The 25,324-nt window shown below is 43.2% G+C and overlaps 1 protein-coding gene across 1 annotated transcript; it reads left to right on the top strand.

The window, feature by feature from the left end:
- Nucleotides 1–1,098: 1,098 nt before the first annotated feature.
- IL15RA (interleukin 15 receptor subunit alpha) lies at nt 1,099–19,428 on the top strand. Its single transcript, XM_086739939.1, has 7 exons — nt 1,099–1,174; nt 11,604–11,789; nt 12,008–12,124; nt 12,433–12,669; nt 15,123–15,170; nt 15,961–16,024; nt 18,642–19,428. Exons 1-6 carry the CDS (start codon nt 1,114–1,116, stop codon nt 16,002–16,004), a joined length of 693 nt encoding a protein of 230 aa, XP_086596065.1. The 5' UTR covers nt 1,099–1,113; the 3' UTR covers nt 16,005–16,024; nt 18,642–19,428.
- Nucleotides 19,429–25,324: the final 5,896 nt, after the last annotated feature.

The raw sequence follows: 25,324 nt of genomic DNA, 5'->3' as shown, positions 1-25,324 counted from the left end.
TCACAGGACCATCACCTTTACAGGTGTGGGGACAGAGAGTCTGTTAGTGAGGAACAGAGATACTAACACAGCATCCTCTGTGTCTCTGGCTACAAGCGATGGATGCAGCCAGAGTGGCATTTTAAAATGTATGACCTCTCTTTCTTAGCAAACCTGTTAGGAAGATTTCATTTATTAAAGATTTATAAAGGAGAAGTAAAAGTCCCATGTAATAATCATGATAGAATACCACAGATAGTTTAAATCTGTTTTTCTGTAATCTATCCCAACTAATTATGTAGGTACCAACAGGTAGTAATTTATGTGGAAATGACTGAAGAAAACTACATGAAGTGCGATACTTCCTCAATCATTTCCAGTTTTCCACTAACATTTGGAAGAACAAATGGCACTGGAGCATGGCAAACCCAGTCAATTTAGGAGCAAGACAAACACTTTCCAAACCTGCCAGCCTCATCCTCATAGATTTTTTTTTTTTGATCAAACTGTCCATCCCTCAGAAGCTCAGCTGTCACTCGGAGAAACTGCAAGCATGCATACACCAAAAAACAAAAGGCATGTGGCTTTATCATCATCAGAAGACCTCCAAAAAGCCAAAATTATACCCCGTGGGACCTTTTATTTGTAGGTAGAGCCCACAGATGGTGTCTGAGGTCCATTGTCATACCTTAGACAGCTATCCTACAGCAACAATCCCTGTGTCCAGCCACAGATTTGGGGTTGAGTGGCTGCACAAACCCGTCAAAATCTAGCCGACTTCTAGTGACCTTAAGCTGTAGTGGAACAGCACTGCAGTCAGTAGCTCTGATGTGTCAAACCACTTCCTACACATGACAGCACGCTCCGCCACACTGAGCATTAAGTTTGATTTTCCGGATAAAAGCTCACATAATACCTGAACAGAGAGCAGCCTTTATTCATTCTTGCAGAGCCAGCCAGCGAAACGATGATTTGCTGACCAAAGAGCCAAGTCCTTGCTGTGCACACAGGATGATGCTCCCCACCAGTCTAACCAGGCAGTAGAGGGCTGATCAGCTTGGTCGGCACCAGCCCATCACTTCTGAGAAACCTCACCATCCTCAGTGTTGCGGAGGAAAGATGTGAACAAGTCCCATGGAGCTCAAGTGCCTTTTGATGTGGCTCTTGTTTGGATCCGTCAAGGGGAACAAGCCAGGTAAAAGACTATTTCTGCCTTTTGGGGAGGGAAAATATGATTTGCTTTTTTTGCGGTGGCTGCTGGAGGATGTTCGTAACATCCTGACTCCTTTCAGGTAAGGAAAGTAATAAAGAGCTTAAGGAATTTATTATTCTAAGAAAATGAGAGAAATGGGTTTTGTGCCCACAAACCATCAACTGCAGACAATCTAGAGCATTGCAGCATATTTTTTGTCTGAGTAATGTATGTATCCTCCAACCCATCGCTGGAACAGTGGGCAGATCAAAGCAGCCTTGTGCACTTAGGTAGCTCTTTAAATTTGTTTTTTTCCATTTTGCATGTAACTTTAGGAAATATAAAAATAGACACTGAAATGTCAGTGTCTCTGTAGGTAAAATTAATGGCAATGCTATTAGTTAAACGGTGCCATCCAAATTTGCTACGAGTACTATAAACACCAAGTATTCTTTCAGCCACGCCTCCCAACCAGTAGAGCCTATAAACTGTGAACAGAGGCAGCTAATTCATTCAGCATAATTTTACACATTTATAAATTGTGATACTGCTTATATTTGGCTTATTTATAGTGACAAGTGTGTGCATTGAGAAGTGGTCTGGTGATGTAACAGCGCATTTGAATTTTAACCGCTTTGTCAAAGGGGAAAAAAAAAAATCTTACATTCTCAGTGCTCCATAAATGTGATAGTTCCTTCTGTACCTGGTGATGATGTCCAGGTTGAGAGATATGAGCAGTTATGGCCTAAGGCAGCTTCTCAGATACAGTGGTGCTGTAACTGCTAATGGACCGCCTCTAGCAGGGCTGTGGATTTTACTGGAGGCAGGGCATCTCAAGGGAAAAATGTGTTGCTTATGACCGAACTCATTAATGCAGGAAGCACCTTCACAACTATTTAACTCCCAGGTGATTTTATTCTCGTTGAAGTATTTGGCCAGTAAACGCTGTACCTTTTCCTTCACGGGGCATTTTCGTTGCCAAACGAAGTGCCATTGCCCACGGCAAGCGTTTAAGGGCTGCGTGCAAGAACATCACTGTGAGACGTTTAGCCAGAGATACGTAAATAGGATCGGTTCTGGGATGAGTCAAGTCCCCTATATCACACTTTCCGTATTACTGTGCCTGGGACACATTGTGACATTTCTTGCTGGCAAGTCTCATTTATCAGAAATCTTTCTGGTTTTTGGAAAAATTGAGGGGCGTTAGAGCAGTTGCATTTTACGCTATTTGATGTGATTGAATTCTCTGCTGAATGAATAAATGCATAGCATTGCATTCTTCACTGTATCATTAAGCTCTTCTTTCCTCAGCTTCCTGGTCTCTCCTAATGTTTAAACATAATTTTTTTTTTTTAATTGTCCCTGCAAATAATACACTAAGGTAGAAACACCACCTTTTTATCAATTTAGGGTTTTTTATTGCGGAAACACCTGAAGTATTGTGACTGTAAGACCTACTGTTTTTAATTCCTTAGGGGGATCAAAAAGGAAACCTGGGAACAGACATAAGCACAGAAAAGGGAAAGAGGCTAGGTGTAACTTGTCAAAAATTAACTGTATCTCGGTACATACAGTGCTATTCGTATTATTTTGCTTTAGTATTTTCAGCTCATCCCACCACTGCAAGTTCAGTTTTGTAAATAGATCCTGCCATAAGATGTTATTTGCAAGAGGGTTTCTGGCCAAATGCACTATCAGGAATAAATATAATTAGGGGAAAAAGAAAATAAAAAGCCTTTATTTTACAGAACAGGTTCACTGATAGAAGTGCTTCGAGAGAACAAAGGTCTCTGATATATATCTGGGGAAACTAAGGCATGGGATGATCATTCATTTAGTAAGAATTGAACTACACCTTAGTGCTAAAGAGGGTAAGAGAAATGCTGGTTTTCTTGTGAAGAGCATCACATTTATCTCATTTACTCCGCACAGCAGCAGTGCCTAGAAGCTGCAGGCATGGGTGAAGTTTGAAGTATGCTAGGCGAGGGTCAAATACAAGATAAAAGCCGGTCTGTGCTCCTATGACCTTTCCATCTTGCTATTCATCTTACAGGAATACACTGAATAGATTTGCAAGTTAAACCTGGAAAGGATTAAAACTCACAAAGGAAAGAATTTAATTCAACTGAATTTCATTCACACAAGATGGCTACCAGATCTCAGTCATTTAAATGAGAGGAATTTCTTTCCCATTATACTTGCATATTAGTGCTCGCTCCCATGGATTTGAAATGCAATGCAGAATAAATTAAAGTTTTCAAACACATGCAAGTGTTTCTTGTAAGGTCAACCAGAGAGCAAATACCTCTATAAACCTTCCAGTTACAGTGACCTTCAGCAGCAAAGCACCCAATAGAAAGCTACAAAAAAAAAATTGTTAAAAAATCGTGATCCTGCTGAGGAAAAGTAGTTATTATAGATAGCGATCCTGCAGTATCTGCTTCTGCCTTCAGATGGAGAAATCTTCCCCCATCTCATGACAGATGAGGTGTTATGTCCTTCTCTTTTGTCACAGCAAAAAATCAACTCTTTAGCTACTGCTAGAAAGCCACTCCCTTTGACTTTGATCACTATTGCCTTCAGAGTGTTCCAATTTTAGTTTCCTTGCTTTCTTCCTCAATGTTCAGCTTTGTCTCTCCTGCTTTTCCTGTTGCATTAATTGTATCTTCAAAGCCTAGCTTCTGGATGTTTTCTACCTATGGTTTCCGTCTCCTGACCCTGGTTCTGAATCTTGGAACAACCTGGCTTCCTGTGTTTCTGCTCCATCTCCTCCAATGCTTCTCCAAAACTCACATTTCCAAAGTCCTTCCATGACTTCCTTCATCTGATGCCCTGTTCCTCAGCCCTGCCAGGGCAGCAGCACTCTCTCATCTGCTGCTTTTTGTTTATATTCTCCGTTTGTAAAGTGTGAGCCCTCAGATAAAGAATATACAGCCCTCCCTATTTGGAACAATGTTTCATGCATTAGAAGGTCAGAAGAATCATCAACACTAACAAACAATTTCCATCCAACTCTTGAGAGCTCCAGCAAGACGCACAATGACCAGGCTAAGACCAAAGTCAAATGAGTAAAAAGCCACATTTGAAATCAAAAGAGTCCCACCAGACCTTTTCTCACTGTTACTCAAGACTGGGACACGTGCTTGTCAGCCAGTTCAATTATTTTCAGAGAGGATATTCTCTACTGCCCTTCGAACCCAACAATAGGCAACGCTGAGAAAGTTTCAGCCGAAGAAAAGGATCTTAATTTCTGCTGCTGTTTAAAAAGACGATTTTCTTTCTCAGTAACATGTTTTTCCCTTTCAATGAAAATACTGAAGAGGTGGGTGTTACTGAAGTCAAAGATTTAAGCAAAAATATAGTCAAATCTATTCAAAACCCAAATGTCACACACCAAAACAAGGCTTTCACATACGATATTCTCAAAACCAGACTGTGTTCTGCTACCATACCATGTGTAGTGGTTGCCTTTAAATAGCTTGAGCTCTGAGGCTTTACCACAGAACCAAGAAGGTTATAAACACCCAGAAACAAAAGAATGAGAAAAACAAAAGCTCCCCATTCCCCCCTTGGTACACTTTCTATGCAGCGCACTGTGCTCAGGCTAGTTTTCCTCCCTCTCCCTGCCTTAGGAAACACTCTCCCTCTTTCCTAATGCTCTCTCTTCCAATTCCACATTTGCAGTCCAAGTCCCCAGCCCAGCCTCCCTGCCAGGGCAGGCATGAGATTCATCTCACTTAATTCCAGCCATCTGCACTGTCGTCTCCATCGAGCTGGACATGAGGATCCCCTTCACAGCCAGGGGAGAGCAAGCAGTGCTTTCGGGGCACAGTCCATCTACCAGATTGCAGATAAGGGTGCAATGAGTCATGTCCTGTAAGTGTCTTTCTAGTGACTACACAGGGAACTGAAATGTCTGTTTTTTGTCAGCTGAGTGGTACTCAGTCCGTGCCTTAAAACAGGAGTGAGTTGGTGATGAAGGGGGATAGCTGTGCTCAGGAAGAGGAGAGACAGATGTTCAGTCAAGAGACATCTGGTCAGTGGAAGACACGACAAGGTCTACAGGCTGCTTTGCTGGGGACTTAGAGCAAAGTGAGCTCTAAAATTATAACAATGCATTCACTAAACCACACTAATTATTGATGTGAGCATGTATGAGCATTCTTCCACCATTGTAGCTGATAAAAAGACAGAAGCACCTGTAAGCATTGCTTTGGAGATCTCACGTTAGGTGTCTGCTGTCCTCTGTAGAGGCCTGACGAGCTCTGCTCCTTACAGAAGGAGCTAAAAAGACAGATTCCTGAGGCTAACTTATGGTTAGCATGAGAAAGCGTAATCCACTGTCAAACCAACTCTATCCTTGTTGTATATGTATTTTTTTTTTCCATTAGATTCCACTGCCTTGGTCAATGGCAAACAGCTGGTTAGCATGATTAAGCCAAGAGATAAGTGCATCTGTCCCAAATCTGATTTCCTATGGTCCTACAAAGAGTTAATGGACAGCTCCTGCCAGTTCATATTCCAGTTTATTTTACACTCTCTTTCCAACAGAGACATTTTCTAGTACAGCGAACTCAGCAGGCATTGAACTGCCTAATCCTTACAACTGGACTCTTCTCCACTGCTAGGAATATGAAAACCCATCTCTGCCTCATAAGGCTGATATCTCCATCTCTGTTTGCATTAAATCTTGTGCCTGGTGATTTGATCTGCATTGTATTTCTGTCACTTAAACTGCAGACTTATTACTGCTCAGATGACTTTGTAAAATAATATCGATGTTATCTATAGTATAGCTAACCAAAATCTCACAGGCAAATAACTGTAAACTTTGGGTCTGCACCCTAGCCGCAGAGCTGAGATGTGTCTCCAGCTTACAAATCCACACAGACAATAAATTACATTAATCAGAGGCAAAAGAAGCAGGCAGAGCTGTAGCTAGCTTGTTAACAGACCCTTTGGGAAAAAAGTTTTGAATTTACAAAAAGTTCATTACCATTTCGGTCCAGTTGCTGGTATCAATTCCTTCTCTTTGCTCATATCAGTTTCATCTTCAAGAGACATGCTTCAGAGAGCACATAGTTTCAGAAAGCATATGAACCCCCAGGGCTGAATTAGCTTTTCAGGCACATCAGGGAAAATGTCTTCATTTTGGCATGGTTTGATTTCTTGGTGTCTCTGGGGAAAGGCTCTCTTCATCTCTGAACTGGGCAGGTGTGTGAACTGCCTGGTTTCTTCCACTGCTTCTACTCAGATCTTCAGAACAGCTGGTTTCCTACCGATCCCGTCTTACCGTCTTTGTATTTAGGGGAAAATTGTCCTATTTTTGCACATTGGTATTTTATCTTGACATCAGAATAATGTCAGCGCTGGTGACACACACCCAAATGACAGAGGAAATTCTGAGTTTAGATTTTAGTGGCATGACTCATTGTCTGTGTTTACCTAATACTAAAAATACCTGTTAGAAATGTTCCCCGTTCACTTCTTCTGGACAAAAGGTGTTGTTCTGATGCCTTGTCTAACACTGCTCTGCTAGCTCAGACATGGAACAGAAACAGGCAGGAGAGGTTCATAAATCCTAATACTGCTGGTACATGAGCATACTACAAGCAGTTTTGTGTTGGGTCAGTAACGTATTTGTATGGGAAATCTCAGGGAAGAAATCAAAGCACTGAAAGAACTGATGATGGTTTAACTAGTGGGTTTCTTTCCCCTGAACCTAAATAATGATGCTAGCTGCTGAGAGTAACCAAGGGCAGTTAAGCTTTATTTAGCAAATGGCAATAAACTCACAAAAGACAGGGCATGGCAGGGTATTCTGCCTGGCACCAGCCTCCAGTAAGTCCTGTATGATATCTGAGAGCTTATGTGAAGGTCCCAGATGCCCTAAGATGTTTCAAATGGCATCAGGCACCATTGCTTAAGTGGGAATAGCAGGGATCCCACCTATCTTGTGACTCAGATGACAAGGAGTGGCTTGCAGGTCTCAGAAAATGTATCAAACTTAATTTTAGGAGCACACCAGAAGATGCAATAACTACTTTTTAATGTTTATGTTTCACAGATGTCTATCATTTGAATTCACGAGTCTTCTAATTCCAAAAACATGTCTCCATACACTATATAATACTTGAAAGTAGTTCCAAAATTCCCAGAAATGCTGTAGGCACTAAAAATCCGCTAATGTGGGCAGGAAGGTGGATTCCCAGCTGCTTTAAGGAGAGCTATGTGTTTCACCAATTCTGCAACAGATAGCAGTGCCAAATCCCATTAATTTAATTACAGCAACCTCTCTGTTTAGCCCATTTCAATATGTCATGTTAGTACCTCTAAGTGCAAAAAAAGTGGAGTCACAGGGCACTTTTGGGGCGTAGGAGATGAGAATGGTAGGTGAGGGCTGATGAAGCTTGTGAATGAAGGAAAGGGAGGACAGAGGACATAGGGACTGAAAGAGAAGGAAATGGGGCCACACAGCACCTTGTAATGGGGATGGAGAATTGGAGGATGTGGGGCGGGAAAACAAAGAGGCAAACAAAACCCCAAGAAGAGATCTGAAGGTGATGTGACAGCATTTTTTTTTTAAACCAATACTAGCAGGAGTGTAGTCCTGCAGTAGCTGTGGAGGAATGGAGAACCCAGAGGGAAGCTGGGCTGTGCAAAACTGGGCTACCAGAGGTTATGAGGCAGGTTACGCCTAGGTGTGCTGGCCTTTTATAAGATTTGTATTTTTCATCACAGCAACTCAAATGAATGAACAGTCTTAATTCCCAGTCAGGTGCAAAATGGTAAAAAAAGCAAAGTTAATCTCTCCTAAAAATATAAAAAATCAGAAATCTAGTCAAGGAGTAAATCTACACTGCCATTCCCTAGTTTTCTGGCTTCTTCCTATCCCTTGGCTCTTTTATCACCCATACAGCAGGGTTGTTGATTTTTTTTAGGGGCAAACCACACAGTTTCCTTGGGCACAAAGACTGAATGAAGTTCTAGGGATGATTCACTTCAGAGGTCATTCTCTGTAGGCAGTTTGATCAAGACCTCACCAGATCTGTTTCGTCTCTGCACAGTCTTCCCGCACTATGCCAGGAGGTCCAGTGCCATGAAACACCCCTGCACACCTATATGCCACCTCCTATGGCTCTTGCAGCTTTGGAGGATACTTATTCTTCCCGGATGGGAGTTTGAACACAGCAATTAGCTTGAATTTGTGATGCTGCTAAATGTCAAAGCACTGGGAGCTCTTCTGGGCCAAACTATATCTTCCATTCTCAGATAGATTTCACTGAGTGTGTAGTCATTATCATGAGTTATTACCACATCTACTGCCACAGTGCCTGGAGTCCTAGCTGATAATTAAGACTCAAGTTGTGTTAGGTGTGGTACAAATAGCTGACCAACACAGGAAGTTTAGGATCCAAATACAAGTCAAGAAAGTACGAAAGTAATACTCTTCAGCACGTTGGGTGCCTACTTGTTCTTCAAAGATGAGTAAAAGACCACTTAAAAAAAAAGCACATCTGAAGATATCTAAGATACTTAAAGACAATGAAGAGGAATAATAGAATCATAGAATATCTCAAGTTGGAAGGGACCCATAAGGATCATTGAGTCCAACTGCCTGCTCCTCACAGGACTACCTAAAACTGAATCATACGGCTAAGAGCATCATGTTTGTCATGCTTCATGGCAGCTTCCTTCTGTACATGGTAATAAAACTTGAGTCCACTCTCTTTCCAGCCACTGTACTGACTCCGTTCAGGTGGGTGCAAAGTTGAGGCTGAGGTGATGGGGATGGGAAAGACAACAGCATGGATTTCTTATTTAAAGGAGTGAAGTTGGGGCATCCCTCCTCAGCAATAAGGCCTCATACACCAGCTGGAGCTAGTATTACTGTTGCTGAATGAATATAAGGAAATTAAATGCAGAAACCTCTACCTTAAGCCATGGGAATTGCCACCAAATTCAATGGGACTATTCAATGTAATAATGGCAGTGGGTATCTTGAAATGTCCATATTCTTGCACAGCTCCTCCCAGGGTGAGGACTGGCACAAGAATAAACCCAAAAGCTGATGGCTTTGATATCAAACACATTGGTGAGGTGGACTAGCATGGGAAGAGAAGTCAATGTTTTGAAAGGATATATGTGATGGTTGATAAGGAGAAAGTTATTGAAAATGGGAGCAAAATATTTGATGTGACAGTGAAGCAGTTAGAAGTCAACAGAGAGAAGCAAACAGAAGGTCAAAATGACACTTAAGGAATTTATCTTTCCAAGTGCTTTCTGGATCAGAGACAGGAATGTTGTTGTAAAGGCCAAAGATGTAGATGCTGCAGTGGTTTAGATGTGAGAAGAATTTGAGTGACATGGATGAAAGGAAAAGGTTGGATCCTAGGAGTGTTTCATGAGATCTAGCTGCAATGTGGATGAGTTGATCCAAGAGCGCCAGCCTGATGGGTATTTCTCGCTGTCACCCATGTGCACCATTTCCGTACAATCCTTATCTGACACGTGCAAGCTCAGAAGAACCCTAACTTCATTTGATTATCGATTAAAACAGCAGTTGCCCTTTATGATGAGTAGGCTAAATGCTGTGGGTTTTCTTAAGAAGAGACCAAAGAGTTGTAGGTTTGAGTGCCTTGTACTGAGATTCAGATCTGCAGTCTGCTTCAAAAAGGCTTTTGAAGTCTTGAGGGAAACATGCTTTTAGCTTTCAGGGAAAGTGAGACTACATGATCTCAACTTGCTGCTAATCTGATAACTCTTTAATTTTAATCACTCTGACAGTCTGTGGTAAACCATGTGGTTAACTATTTCGGGTACAAGTTGCTTCTCTCAAAGCCACAGTCTGTTGTCGTTTACAAGGCAAATCCTTTGATAACACAAAGACACAAGAGGATTAAAATATCCCTTACACAGCTTAGCTGTTAAGCTGCTCACAATACTTTTCATTGTTGTCTTCTTCAAACTTTCTGACTTTTACTAAGTGGCAAGATAATGAAAAGTTAAAAGGACAGAAAATATCAAAGGAAACAAGTGGCCCTGAAAGGAAAGGCCATTGCAGGACTGGGTTTGGGAGTCGCTGATTGGGTTACTGTTGGTAAGGCACGGCTTTGTTTCAAGGAGAAGGCACTTTGGGAGTCAAGGGCAGATGACACATGATGAACAGCTATGAGAGATTCAAGGCCCTTTCACAGTCATTCTTGGTTGCTAAGGCTGCGTTAATTATGGCTGCAGAAAAATGTGAAGACAGGATGACTAAGAAATTTTACTCATAATAGCTATGTTACTATTATGCATAAGCATAAAGGGCCTCAGATCATGCACCCAAAGATCCTGAATGCCGGCCCTGATGCAACCAGCCTGTTTTATCTTAGAATTTCTCAGCCTTTAGGCCTTAAATAATCATTAAGTCGTGCTTATATCAGCTTCTGGGTCTCCAGCTCAGCTTCAGTGGGCTTTTCAAGTGCACTGAAATGATCAACTTAATTCATTCCAACTGATTGAGAAGTATATTTAGATGTGATTTGCTGATGACACAGCACTTCATGTCCTTGTTTTGCGACAAGTTATATTTAGATTTACAAACTTATTTCACAATAAGCTGCTCTTTGATGCACTCAGACAGATCTGAGAGTCTACCCCCCTTTCCAATGTTTTCTTACAGATGATTGCAACTTCTAATGACTTAGTTTTGCTTGGTATGCCTCACTCCGCAAATTCAGGGCTGCATACTCTGGTGCAGGCAGCAGCCCTATGATATGATTGTGTACAGCTTCATTAAGAAAATGTTGGTAGCATTTCACGTTGCCCATCTGTTGGGGGCAGAAGGAACGGGCTCAACTGCCTGCTTCAGGGCAGAAGCAGGCAAATAGGCCTGATGCCTCCCACCACTGCTCCCAGCTGCTGCAGAACATCCTTGCTCCAGCATCCTTTCTCCTCTAAAAAAAAAACCACAAGGGAGTTGAATCAGCTCCTCCTAACTAAAAAGATGTAGACAAATACAGGCTTCACATCACTTGGTGGAGACGCTCCCAAGGGATTTTTCTGCATCCTGAACAAATCTATACTTATAACATCAATGGCGACAACTAACTCCAATGTGCAGAAGGCTTTGGAGGGTGGGATTGTTCTAAAAATAAAATAAAAAATGTTCACTTAAAATAATTAATAGTTTTGCCAGACACTCAGAGCCTCGCCTGGGATTAGAGACAATCAAAGAAACAAAGCTTTGCTACCCTCATGTTCCCTCCATGACATTCAGTTTCATCCCTCAGCTGTGATTTTCGCCCTGTGGCTGGAAGCAGAATTAGGCTTACTTCGCTGAGCACAGGGCATGATTTGGTATTGACAAAACAGAAAGATGTGGGAAGACATTGGTGGATGAGGTAGATGCACAGGCTGTCCTGATTCTCAGATTTTCTGTTTGCAGAAAAATGCCCACATCTTCCAAGCATCGAATTTGCTGATGTTATTGCTGAAGCATATCCACTGGAGACCAAACTGTATTATGAATGTGACAGTGGCTACACAAGAAAAAGTGGTCAGTACTTGGGAATTCAGTGTCAGAATATACAGTGTGTTGCTTCTTGGGTCTACAAGGATTTTCAATGTATTGGTAAGTGATTACTGTCCTTTTCCTGCACTTGTAGAGGTGTTTTTCCAATGAGTTAGTATAAGACACATTTGAACATTGCTCTAACAAATGATGTTTTGCACTTATCTTTGCAAATTAGAACTTGCAACAATTCCATCCTACCTCTAAAAGTTTGAGTGCTCTGGCTTTGCTCTACTATTCATCCTACTGTAATTCAGCAAATATAACTTCTCCCACAGATAAGAAAGTTTTGTTGTCAACGACTCCCACGATGGTGACACGTTTTAATTCAGAGACAAAACCACAGAACCCTGCAATCCAGAAGCCAGAAAACTGTTCAGAGTTTGACCAGAAAGGTAAGTAAGAGCCCATTTATTGCAATAACAGTTCTCCCACTAATTTCCATGGAAACAGTGTAAGAATGATGAGTAATTTTTAATTATTTTGACAGACAGAGAGAAAGAAACAGTTGCTATAATATCTTGCCTGAATAAGTCACACAGTGTAAGAGAATTAGTACTTTATATCCTAACAAAGAATTAGGAAAGCTTGGAATATCCTACTTGTCTGTATTTTGTAAGAATACAAATCACGTTGTTTCAAGAACAAAAGCAGCAGGTAAAATCCATCTCCTTTAACTGTGTGTTGCCTTGTGATCCCGCAGATTTTTGTGGTCCTCCCAAGACTGTTCCACATGCCTCTTTAAGACTGAACAAACAGTATAACGTGGGACAAGTATTACATTTCAAATGCCAGAGTGGTTACGATAAGGGACCCCTCACCTCTGGCACCCGCACGTGCAAGAAGGTGAATGGCAAAATCATCTGGACCCCCCTTAACATGCGATGCACCAATGACAGCAGCTATAGCGACGAGTGGTCATCACAGACTGCTGAGCCAGGTAAGGTGATTGCTTTGGCATCACATCGGTGTCCTGACCTGTTCATGCAGGGTCCAGAGCCCCCAGCTCAGCACATCAATCCTAGAGAACAACCAGCTTGGGGTTCGGGATGGAGATATCAGCGATCTCAGGGCTCTGACTGATGGAGATGACATCTCTGGGGAGGACATAGCTGCATCCCACTTTGTCTTGGGTGTCCTTTCATACAAATTGCAAAATTGCAGGAATTTGTGAGCAGATAGAGCCACATATACTGTGTGTCATATACTGGAAGAAAATAGTAGAATAAACCTTTCTCTTTTCTCCCTCATCTTGGCAGCTATGGGTCATCTGTTGTCACTCCACAGTAAGGTACTCCAAAAGATATATCTAAGCATCCTTCATGATTGCTCAGGGTTTTAGGAACCAGAGTTTAGCTACTCCATAGCTAAAAATTAGTGGTGTGGCTCAGCTCTTAATTTAACAGCCAGGATGTTGTTTTGAACAAAGAGACAGCGAAAAGCCAAGCAATAGTGCACTGTAGTCCTTGTGGACCCAGATTCAGCAGGACATGCACCGCTACAGTCTGGCAGTTAGAGTTTCACTGCTCAGGGAGCCAGCAGGGCTCTCAAGTGAGGCTGCAGAACCTCTGTTTCTTACTTTTATGCCCTTAGATGAGTTAATGCCAAAAAAAAAGACCTTCATGGCCTCTACCCCACCCAAATTACCTACCTTTTCTGATGACATCTTTCCTAACTCTACAGTGAATGAGTTCAATATGCAGAGAGAAAACAGAGCCCCTTTCCTAAGCATCTGTGATAGCACTGAGGGTCCTGGGCCTTCTCTGGGTGGCAGACAGAGCTATTGCAGGTTGAAGGTCCCAGGTGTTCACCACCTCCGCAGTCCTCAGGCTTTCATTACCTTCCCAGCTTCCTCTGAGGTAGGGGTGTGCTGTGGACTGAATTTTACAGAGGTGGGAGCCAATGCAAGGTCAATACAAGAGGACTTCCTACCAACAGAGAGTAGGGAAAAAATGGTTTTCACCAGTAATTGGGCTTTTAAGGGGGAATTAATCTTGCAGAACTGTAGACCTCTACTGCATAGATGCCCACATCTAAACTGGACTACCTTATAACTGATGGAGGGGAATAGATGTTGATGGTGCTGTGTTGGCTGCCCTATTTCACAAGTCTATTTTAGTGTGAATTGCACACTTTAAAGGCGTGTTTTTCCCCAGTGACTACAGCAGAGCCCAGATGACTATCTCAGAGGCCACATCTACCTAACTGTAGGTGAGATGAATGCCAGCCCTTATGACCCATCCCGGGCCATGTGGTAGAGCAGGATGGTTTGGGCAGGCCCTTTTGCCTGCAGAGCGACCTCTCAGATAACACTTTGCCATTGTTGCCTCTTGATGCTGCTCTGACTGTAAGAATGAATCACCTGTACACGCTATTTCACATTAACCCAGGACTTTCTCCCCTTCATACATCAGTTTCCCTGTGGTGCCCAGTTCAGGGTGTTCCAGGTACAGCAATCACAATTTGTTGTTTGGTCTTCCCTTCTCCTTCAGAACAGTAATTTTTTTTTTTCCATTGATAATTTCACTTGGTACTATCAGGAGGAAGGAATTTCTTGCTATGATAGAAATAACCCATCAACATACCAGTCCTAGAAAATGATGCAACCTACTGAATAGTCAGAGATTGCAAATATTTGAAATTTTAAAATTAGGATTATGAAAAATCTGAGGCTGGATGATGAAAAAGGCTACCTTGGCTTTTGATTCAACAGAACAATAATTCCAGTTTCCTTCAAAAGTACACTCAAACCTGAGCAAGGTCAGGTCTTTGGAATTACTGCACCAAGTATTTATTCCTCCTAAGTGTTGTTTTTCTCTTTATTATGATGTAATATCTTTAATGGGGCTGGATAAGGAATATCCTTCCATTCTCAGTTCTCACCTCAGCATTCAACACAAAGACATCTATCAAGAGACCACTCTTATAGGACCTCTTGTAAAAACCTTCCTGTATCTCATACTGGCTCAAGTTCTGAGCTTCCTTTTCAGGAAAGGGGAGAAATTCAGCAAATTTCTTGCACCAGGGAAGATGAGTCACATTTCTGGGGAAAAAGAGGTCCTGTTTGAGGCCACGTTTCCAAATGCTAGCTTGGCAGCTTGAAAGTCATCCTTCCCAATCTTACATGATATAAAGACCTTAGCTAGATTCTCGTTCCCTGGAAGATACGGTTCACTTCATGCCGACCATTAACAGGTGTCAGATCAGCTCATATATTGACATCCAGGCTGTAAACATCTACTGATGGCCAAGAAACAAACATGACAATTATTAAGTCTTCTGTGCAGAGGGAGAGCTGTCAAACCTAGTCTGACTCTATCCTCATCGCTGCTTTGATGCTCTTTGCCAGAAGAGCAAATCAATAGAAAATCAAGAATTTCTCTTGCTTTGTAGGTTCGACTCATCCATCCTTTTCCTCATCTGTGATACTGCCAGTGACAGGTATGCATTTTGTTAACTGGACTCAAGTTTCACCCCATCCCCCAGAGCGGTTACTTTGCCTTTCAATTTGCTGTTCTACCAAAGAGATCCATCTCTGTTATGAGAGCTAATAAAAATACTGCAAGACACCCCTGTATTGGGTGAGAAGTCAGTAAAGAAAATTTAAATAGAGACTGTTTAAGCATTTAAGGTTTTTAGAAAGAGGTTTTCAAAGACTCATAAGGGATGTAAACAAAAATAGATCAATCAAAAGTCTAGTTTTTAAATGAAGCGATTTTCAGATTCTTTCTCTGAGACTTTCTGTGAATTCAGTGAATAACTTCAACTGGAAAAAATAGGAAAAAATTAAGTATTTAAATTATGTGTATCTTTCACATTTTCAAAGGTGTGAAAAAAAGGATGGGCAAATAAAATATTTTCTCACAGCTGAACTGATGCATTTAGATCAGTCTGAAGAGATTTTCTTCCTTCTCTTCCCCATCTTCCATTCAACCACTAGCTGCTAAAATGGAAATCATCTCTTACTGTGCATATGCTCAAGATTTTGTACAAGGACTCTTGATTCCTGCTGGAGTCTGCTGACAACTGCAGCACACATTGTAATAAGGAGGAATAATGGAGTGAGATAAATAAAGGGAAGGACGAGTATTGCAGTATGCCAGAGACCACAGCATCAGTAGGGACAAGACAAGCCCCTATCCCAAGTCTTGCCTGTTTCTTCCAGTTGGAGTAATTGCAATAATAACAGATAAACCCAGGTGCTAACTGTGATGATTTTCTATTTTAACAGCTATCTTTTTTGTTCTGCTTATCATTCCCGCTGTCTTTTTATGACTCACCAAGCAGAGAACACAGTAAGTAGAAAGGAATCAGAAAAATGTGAAATCTGAAAAAAAAAAAAAGGAAGATCAACTGGATCAGCCATCTCACTATTGCACTGCTTAGACTTCTGAATACCTTCTTGGGTATTAAATGAATGACCCTGGATTTTGGGTTGTCTGATTGAGCTACTGGCACAAGAAAAGGAAGAATTGAAATCAAATCTTTTGAAATCAAAATAATTCAAACCTTTTGAAATCAAAGAGCACGCTTTGTCCCAGCCATTGTGGAGCTGAGAATGACAGTTCAAATAACAGGTGGAAAATAAATCCCATGGGGAAATTAAGGTTAATTATGCAAATATGTTGGTTTCAGATAGATTACACGAGCAGTCTTTTTCTCTCTCGCTAACCTATGGGAAGTCTGGTGGAGCATCTGCCACCACGACCACGTAATTTTTCTTCCTTCATCCCCCTCATTTCTCAGTCATGTCACGACAACTTTGTAATTCAGACTTATTTTAGTCTGGCCTCCTCACTCTTTCTGTTACTACAATGAGATGCACAAAGGCTGTTCCTGTTCACAGGCTCTCCAGCCTAGTTAATCCAAGATGTCCCTATTTGACACTTGGGAGTTCCTCTTTTCTCCTTTCTCTTTGCTAATCCTCATCCCAGTTTCTCTTCCTTTTTCCTTACTAATTACTGATGGGCTCTGGTTCTCTGCTGAATGAGGATTTTTCTTGAAAAGGAGGAGAGGAGGACCTTGTGAAACCACATCAGCAGGGCTTTTTTTGCCAGTTCACAATAGCATAAAACCATAGAAAGTGTGGACAATGTTTTGAAACATGTTTTAGTGAAGATGGTCAACCGTGATGCAGATTGCCTGGGCCATTGTGGGATTTCTGAGAATATAATAGGTGAAAAATTGTCAAGAATGATCTACGCTTCACTGTCGCTGTGGTGGAACAAGTGATGAAATAGCCAATACCAGATGAAATAGTAACTGAGAACCTAAGTGGTATCTTCTGCAAAAAAGACTATGTGGTTTCTCATAGTAAATATAGAAGAAGCCATAGAAAACCTGCCTCTTCCCAGTTGTAGTAAAGTATTTTTCCTGCTGTAGGGAAGACTTCTCAGGGAATTGTGGTGTTTAGATCCAAACTCATGAAATCAATGCCTTGCCACAGAAAAAAAAACAGATTGCACCAGCAACTCCAAGACCAGCCGTGGCAAATGAGGAGGAAGCCTGGACACTCAAAACCAATGTGTGAAGGAGGCAGAAAGTATTATGGTTTAATTCTGATGGGGACAGAGTGACTTCCCACCTACAGAGTCCAGGGGAGGGAGGGAAGCCCATCATTGATAGATGGGGTAAGAGTCCTGCCTGGAACTGCTTCCCAGAAACACTTTTCCTCCTCCTGCCATATAGCAGATTGTCATAGTTTAGTCCTGCTTGGGAGCAAGCTACACAGTCTCTCTCTCACTCCCCCCGCCCTCTGAGGGAACAGGGTGAGATAATATAAGAAAAAAAGGCTCAGTGTTTGAGATAAGGACAGGGAGAGATCATTGAAGTTACCATTATGGGCTTGGGGAAAACTACTTGCTTATTATTAAAAGCAAAGCAAGATAATGAGGAAGAGAACGAAAACAACTTACTTCCACCCCTCCCTCTTCCCAGGCTTAACTTCATTTCAATTATCTCTACCTCTTTCCTGCTCCGAGCGGCACAGGGAGGGAATAGAGAACAGGGCTTACGGTTAGCTCATCACATGTCGCTTTGCGCCGCTCCTTCCTCCTTGGGGGAGGAACTCCTCACATTCCTCCCCTGCTCCAGTGTGGGGTCCCTCCCACGGGCCACAGTCCTTCGTGAAACTGCTCTGGAGTGGGTCGTTTTCCCACGGGATGCAGTCCCTCCAGAACAGCTGCCCCAGCGGGCCCTCCACGGGCCACAGCCAAGTTCACCGGACAAAGGGGAAACAACTTCTAGCAGCTTCTTGCTGCTACAAGCAGCAGTAGCCCCCCCTCACTAAACAAAACCAGCACACAGATGTATGGCTGATATAACAGCAGCCTCTCCGAAGTGACCAGACGTACATATGGACTGCCCAAGCGGTCATACTCTGCTCCTCCTCACACTGCTGCTCTTGGAAAGGGAAATTAAACCCATTTACCCTCTGTACATAAACTGAAGATCTTACTAGACTCCCTTGTGGTTCAGCATACACATGCATTCGTCATTGCCCGCCTCTTCCCAATTATTTTGGACTAGCTCCTTCCACAACAGTTACTACAGTATTCCTCGATCTCAGAGAAGGATGCTGCAGATTGTGGCAGCTGATTAATTTGACAGCTCCTTTCGTAGCTGCAGAGCACCAAAGAACCTAGTGCAAAAGCATTTGAGGACAGACTCAAGCATACACAATACTCGACATGTATTATATTACTGGGAATTTGTGAAGTTTGAATAGTCTTCTGCCACTTTTTAGCCACGTTCGGCCTGGTAGGATGGGGTTCATCTGACAAAATCCAACCATCTATGTCTGATAATAGGAAGGAACAAGTCCTTTAGAAAACACTTCATCTCAGCCTATTGCCTATATATACACGTATATGTGCATATTTATTTATTTATGCCACATATATCTCTCTACAGGCCAAGTGACTCATGGTCTAAAGGCACCTGTTTCTCTGCGTTGACTCTAAATGATGCCCAGATTGACCAGATTAGCTACAGATGCTTACATGTCACATGTCAAAAGCAAAATGGGATTAATCTCTTCCTTATAATGCAGGAGGCATGAGAGCTTAGTGTAGTTTTCTATTTTGTGATAGGGTGTATGTGTCATTGATTTACTGGTTTGTATTCCTGTCGAGTTATTCTCACTCCGTAGCCTTGATATTTATATTTTCCAGCGGCTCTTTTATTCCTGTTGGAATATGACTTATTTGTACTACATTTCTGTATAAAAATGGATATGTAACAGTCTATTACATGCTATTATTTTGTATTGGAGTAAACAACAATCTGTATTTATGCAATAGATGATAGATTTTCACACTTGTCAGCTGCTCTGAAGGCTGCAAGCAGTGGTACTAAGCTCTTCTGCTTCATTCAGTCGATGCACGTTACTTATTGCTAACATACCTCTGTTAAGTGCTGCAGTTAGGCTGGCATGGCTTCTCCTGCTCAGGGTATTTCACTGGAGAAGGCTAAGATTTCATCTGCTCCTAGCATTCACATTTTTTTATGCAGGTAACAAGAGCAGAGTTGTATGTCTCCTACTGCTCCAGTGGTTTTTCCGCCTTTCCCTCGCCAGCTCGGCTCAGGGGCTCTCTCTCCACTTTTTTTCTTTTTTTTTTGGAAATTAAGGGAGACACACTGCTGGTAAGGGAGCTGTGAGGAATAGTGGGTTACAGACTGGACAACTATTATGTGGTTTAATTTTCCTAGTGTCATGCTCCGATTTCGGGTGGGAGGAAGGCCCCCTTGCGTTCTAGCCGACCTCAGACGAGTCTGGGAGGCTAGGGGCGGCTAGACCAACCTCACACACACTGGAGCGTGGTTTTGTTCGTATTTCTCGGGAACAGAATTAAGACTCAAAATGGAGTCAAGCGCCAGGTAACTTTATTAACCCGACAAGAAGTTCGCAAATGCAAGAGAAAGGAGAGAAAGAAAGGAAAGAGGGAAAAGAGTTTCAGTTGCAATAGCTACCACCATGGAGCTGCGGCGTCCCGGCAGTCCAGTTGACTCGGTGGGGGAAACGTTCCGTCCAATGTTGGTCATTTCTGTCCTTTTATCGTTCGTCTTATCCACGTCACATATTCCAAGAGCGGGTTTGCTTGGCCGCACCCGTCACCTGGCGGTGATACGCATGCCCAATACCGTCTCTGGGCCCCTCTGTTTTTCTGGCCTGGGTCTGGGCGCATACGTAGGGGTAAGGCTAAATTTTGCAGAATCAGCTCTGCATTCAGGTTTGTGGGAAAATAGGAGGAAAAAACAGGAAGCTTCAAGCCCTGTGGCTTGACTGGCTTGCAAGATAAGGGAATCATCTTGCAGGAAAAAACAGGAAGACTCCAGTCCTATGGTTTGACTGATGTACCATTGTTTAGGTGATGGTTTGACGCTTCGACAATGTTGAGACAAACATTCGACACAGTCTCTCACACCTAGCTATTAATATCTACATAAAGAGTCTGAACTCAGGTTGTCTGCAGCACAGGAGCTGTGTATGTACTCTATCAGGAAGCTATAACTCTCAGTTGCGCTGGACTTCACCTCTCAGTAGGGCTTGTTTGCCCTCTGGGGAAATGTTTGTATCTGAGGCTTCATCCTTCAACACAACACGCAGAGAGCACATGGAAACCAGTAGGACCCATCCTGGAAGCAAAACACCACCACTGGAAGAGGCTGTGGCCCAAGCGATGCCGTCACTGTTGTGCTTTCTCCATGGCTGCTCTCACTTGTTTCACATGAGATGTGGTGGTGGACATTTTTATTTTGTAGACTTTGATTTTCTCAGCATGGAACAACTAATAAACTATAACAATAAATTGTTCTGCATGTTTGAAAGGCTTGGACTTCTTGTTATTGATCTAAACTTTGAAAATACAAGATATATTTTCTGTTACCCTCTCATTTTAACAAAAGCTGTGACAACTCAGCAACGTGTTGCAGGAAGGTTTATTCTAGAGACCTGTGCTAAAGCTCACATCACACATGTACTATCACACCTAACAGGAGAAGACTAAAAATGATCATCTCTGGTAATGATGTCTCCAAAATAGATAATGGAAGCAATTAATACATTTGTACAGTCTAAGGGCAGTGGAGCTCCCTTAACCCTAAGCCTCCCCAAGAGGTGGAAATACACATACTCCTGTACCATGGCCAGGAACCCAGGTATGAGAAAATGTGTTTTTCCAGAAGTCTGCAGTGTACGAGTCAACCTGCATGTTGCAATGCACCATCATTTGTGCCTTCATGTAGGTGTCTCCATGTGAGCTGATCCCATCACTGTGGCAATAAGAGGCTCTAGAGAGACTCAGCTATCAAATGCAGGTGTCCATCCAGGTTGAACAGTTGTCCAGGCCCCATGGACAGCATCGACTAGATCTCCATTGACTCTACTGGGAGTTTAGACAGCAGCTCACGTGGAAGCTCCTACAGATTGATCTGATTGCCTAAAGCTATGTATCTGCCATGATCTGAGATACCCAGGGGTGTCAGAGACATCTACGCAGGGCTGGAAGCTACAACATGGGACCTATGGGAGGCCTGTCCTCCTCTGCACTGCTAGATGGAAGCCAAGCAGCACGATTGTTTGTACCCAGCTGCAGAATTACCCCCATGTGTAAACACCTACTATGAGATGTCCCAATAAGCAAGCCAGATCACAGCTCCAGAAGTCACCAAGACTCACAGAATCTGTCGCTAACCTCTATAAATGCATCGCTGAAGAAACCTAATAAAAATATTTCCTGCAACCCTAAAACAAAATAATTTCTTAAGTTTAAAATTACGCATGTTTTGGTTTTTTTTTTAGTTGCAATCACAAATAAAAAGATCTTATGCACAGGTACTGTTCAGTGGCCAAAAATGGCCGGTGTCTCAGACAATTGAAATGGTAGATACAAGGCAAGGCTGAGAAGGAGGCAGTGAAACAGTACAGATCTTCCTCTCAGTGCCAGCCTTAACACTGCAGGTACCTACACATTTTCTAGATTAATTTTTTTCTGTCAGAATAACAGCGTGGCAGGGCAAGTATGTGCTCGCCTGGGGAGTACAAACACATGTGAGCAAAAGCTTCAGGACTCCAGCAAGCACCAGCTCCACCAGTCATTTCCAGGTCTCTAATTCTCTGATTATTTTATCCTCCAGTCTTTCTGCAGAAGAAATTCAGGGGAGATATCCCCTAACTAGATTTCATTTTTAAAGCTGCAGGGCAGAGTGGTGTTTCTCCAGGGCTTGGGCTCTGGCAGTGCTGCTGTATGAATGGTTTTGGGCCTTTTGCAAGAAATGAAACTGGGTCTTCTACTCCGCCAACAGCCTCCACCTCCTCCCGTCTTCCTAACACAGCCCCTTCAACCACCTGAGGTACCAGCTGCATCCACAGGCTCCCCAGCAACACTGAAGGCTCCCAGAGCAATGCCGAGAGCCCGGTGATCCCCAGAGAGGGTCCCAGGGAGATGTCACCGTAGGTGTCCCCAGGAAACCTCCCACCTCCTGAGTGAAGGTGGTGACGGCACCGCTGCAAGCTGATGAGAAAGTTGATTTCACTCAGCAGGTCTGAAGCGGGAGGTGGGTATCAGAAACACCCTGCTTCAGCGTTTCCAGACCAAAATTGTCAGAAGTTCCATTTCAAGGGGAATTTGGAAACTCTTGGGGTTTTGTTCTGATTCAGACTGAAACCACATTTTGAAATGACAGAATTTCCTGTGCACAAGTAGTCCTGTTTTCCAGCTTGTTCTGCTCGAAACCAAAGGTTTCTCTCTCCTCATTTTTAGTGTTTTCACGCTGCTCAGACTCCCTCAGTCCTTTCTGAAGTTCTAATTTAGGGCAGAGTAAGAGGAAAATAACAGAACTGAAGGTCTTTACACTCTCCTTTTAGGCCTTAACTTACAGTGCACAGTAAAATGAAGATAATTCTATCTTCATTTTATGGATTGGAAACGGTGGCATGGAGGTGACTTTGTAAACCAGTCTCAGTTCCAGTCCAGAGCTCTGAACGTTCAGAGTAAGACCTCGCAGCCCCAGGACTAAATTACTGTTTACCAATTTGTTAAAACAAGTCTTCATCTACTGAATGAAGAAAATGTGAGGAGGTTACTCGGAAGTTGCTCAAGAAGTTGCTGACTGTGGTTTTAGCCCTTTGATTCAAGAAAGGGCACTAAGACTAGACAGAAGATGCTGCAGAGATGCAAAGCTCCATGATTCATTGTTCCTCCATGTAACTGGCCAACAATAATATTTCACATATTTGGATGAAGAATCAAGGGGGAGATTTGTTTTTCAAGTCTCCAGGCTTTCCAGCTTATTTGTTGACCTTGAAACGACAATGCATAACATGTGAAAATAGAGATGGTGTTTGTTTTTCAATAAACTGAACATTCCTCTCTTCTAATAGCTCCCGGCAAAGCAGTTAGGTTAATGGAAATTATTTTTTTTTCCCTTTTTGTAGATCCACATTTAACTGAAGACAGGAAATTTCCAGTGGGACCTCCTGCGAGACTCAAGAAGGACCCTCGTGGCTTTGAACCCCATTTCCCAGGAAAAAGCCTGTCCCTGCAAGGTGGGATTAAGAGATGTGTACTTCTCCTGGTCAACCAGGTAGGAGATCAGCCACAAACAGCACGTATTTCACACAGAACCATGCACAGTGCATTTGCTGCCAGTTTGGTGTGTCTGACCCAGCAGATGGAGATGGCAAAGCCCCAGCAAGATGCTCCCAGCCTGCCTTCCCAATGTGGCAGCCAGGGACACTCCTGGAGAGCTTTACAAATAACCATATTGTATTTACTCTTGCGAAATGTTATAGCTGCTCAAAATCTGGAGGCATCAAAGGAGTTTTGCCCAGCTGCTGTCTCAAGCAGAGGCCAGATGATGCCACTCTTGATTTTCCCGTTTCCTTCTTTTTTGGAACAGGATGTGACAACATGTTCAGTTCAAAGACATTGGTTTAGCTCCCAGCATCCCCTTACAGCTCCTGGGCGAAATCATTTTTCCTTTGTGTCTAAAATCCCCAGCCACCCACTAGTGCCCAGAGTTCTTCCTAAAGATGGTCGGACACAGCAAACTTAAATTACCTTCCCATCTCAGTGCAGCTGTATCTTCCCAGTGGATAGAGAAGTTTCCCACCCCACCAGGGGCACAGACACGACACATGGGCTGGCTATGGACTCACCAAAGGGCTGTATTCCTGTTCCCTGTTCATATTCAGGAGCAGTAGAAACCACAGTAAATCACAGATGAAAGTTGGCTGGGAGGATGCTCCTGGGGCTGGGCCAGCACTCTGGTAAGCTCCAAGCCAGGGTGCTGTGTGAAGCACCCCTGATATCTGCTGGAAGGCAGCCTCCAAGCTGATTAATTTTTTTTTTTCTTTCCTATGTATTTACATACTTGCTGTGGAGGGAGGGCATTTCTGGGTACTGCCAGGGGAAAAGGTCCTGGGCAGAGGCCGGGGAGCTGATTCAGGGCTGACTCACGGGGGCTGTCAGGGAGTGAGGGATTCCAGCAGAGCCTGGAAAGCACAGGCTGTGGGGCATGGGACGGGCAGTGGTGAGGATGAGTGTGGTTTCAAGCCCCAGCAGGTGTGAGGAGATGGTTGAGTGAGTCAGAGGAAGCCCCATGAGCAACCCCAGAGGTGTCTGCAGAGGTCCCTCAACCTAAAATATCACTGATGGTTTCACACCATCGGTGGTCTGTGTCAGCATTTGAACTGAGGAGCAAAAATCTGTCGGGGCAGGGGACCTGGGACCACAAGGGGTTATCCAGTAAAGGGAGATCTGAGTAATGTTCCTACCTTGTCCTCCTAAAAATCAAAATATTCTCCTACCTCACTGAGCAACACAGCTGGCATAAAAGAGTGTGATTGCTGCTCTCACTGTGGTAACTGGAGACAACAGGAGCAGAAGTCCATGATGCCATCGGGCACTGCCCTGTGGTCTGCAGTGGGATCTGGTGGCCTGGAGATGCCACTGGAGATGCCCTTGGGGAACCTGCTTGACCTCTGGCTGCTGGCCCACATGGGTATAAGTTTCCCCAGATCCTGTGGCAGATTGGCCAGCCCCACTGGATGTATTGCATACATTAGGGCATCTGAAGTGGCTCAGGATACCTCTCTTTATGAAGCTGAGCCACACTTTGGATGTCTGCTGGCTGCAGTCAGAGCTCACACATCCAGCACACGTGGAAACACCTGCATGTAGGTGTCTGACTCTGCACCTGAACCCCACCTCATGTTTCCATGCAGCCTCCAAGGAGGTTTGTCCTGGCTGAGAGATGAGACCCAGTAGGCTGACGAACAGCTCCTGAGCTGAGAAGTTCAAGCTCAAACTGGTATCTCTGTAAGTGAGACAGTTTGTATGGGCTGTTTGCACCATGATCCATTTTGTTCATGCACATTCGTATGAAAAGTATCTGGAATCTGATGGTGACACTTCTGTAGGTGTTACGGCATCTTCAGATTGGCTTTGGACAACCTACCTCCTGCAGGGATGGTGTAGGTACTTGGGCATTACTTGTAGTGGAAATTTCATTGGAAAGCAAATTCTGGTTTGCATGTAAGGCGACACTACAATCCAGCACTGGAGCAAATAATTTATATTGTAAACTACTCA

The sequence above is a fragment of the Chlamydotis macqueenii genome, chromosome 1, assembly GCF_036417535.1.
Source record: "Chlamydotis macqueenii isolate bChlMac1 chromosome 1, bChlMac1.mat, whole genome shotgun sequence".
NCBI classification, from domain to species: domain Eukaryota; kingdom Metazoa; phylum Chordata; class Aves; order Otidiformes; family Otididae; genus Chlamydotis; species Chlamydotis macqueenii.
This window is presented reverse-complemented; position numbering and strand designations above follow the sequence as displayed.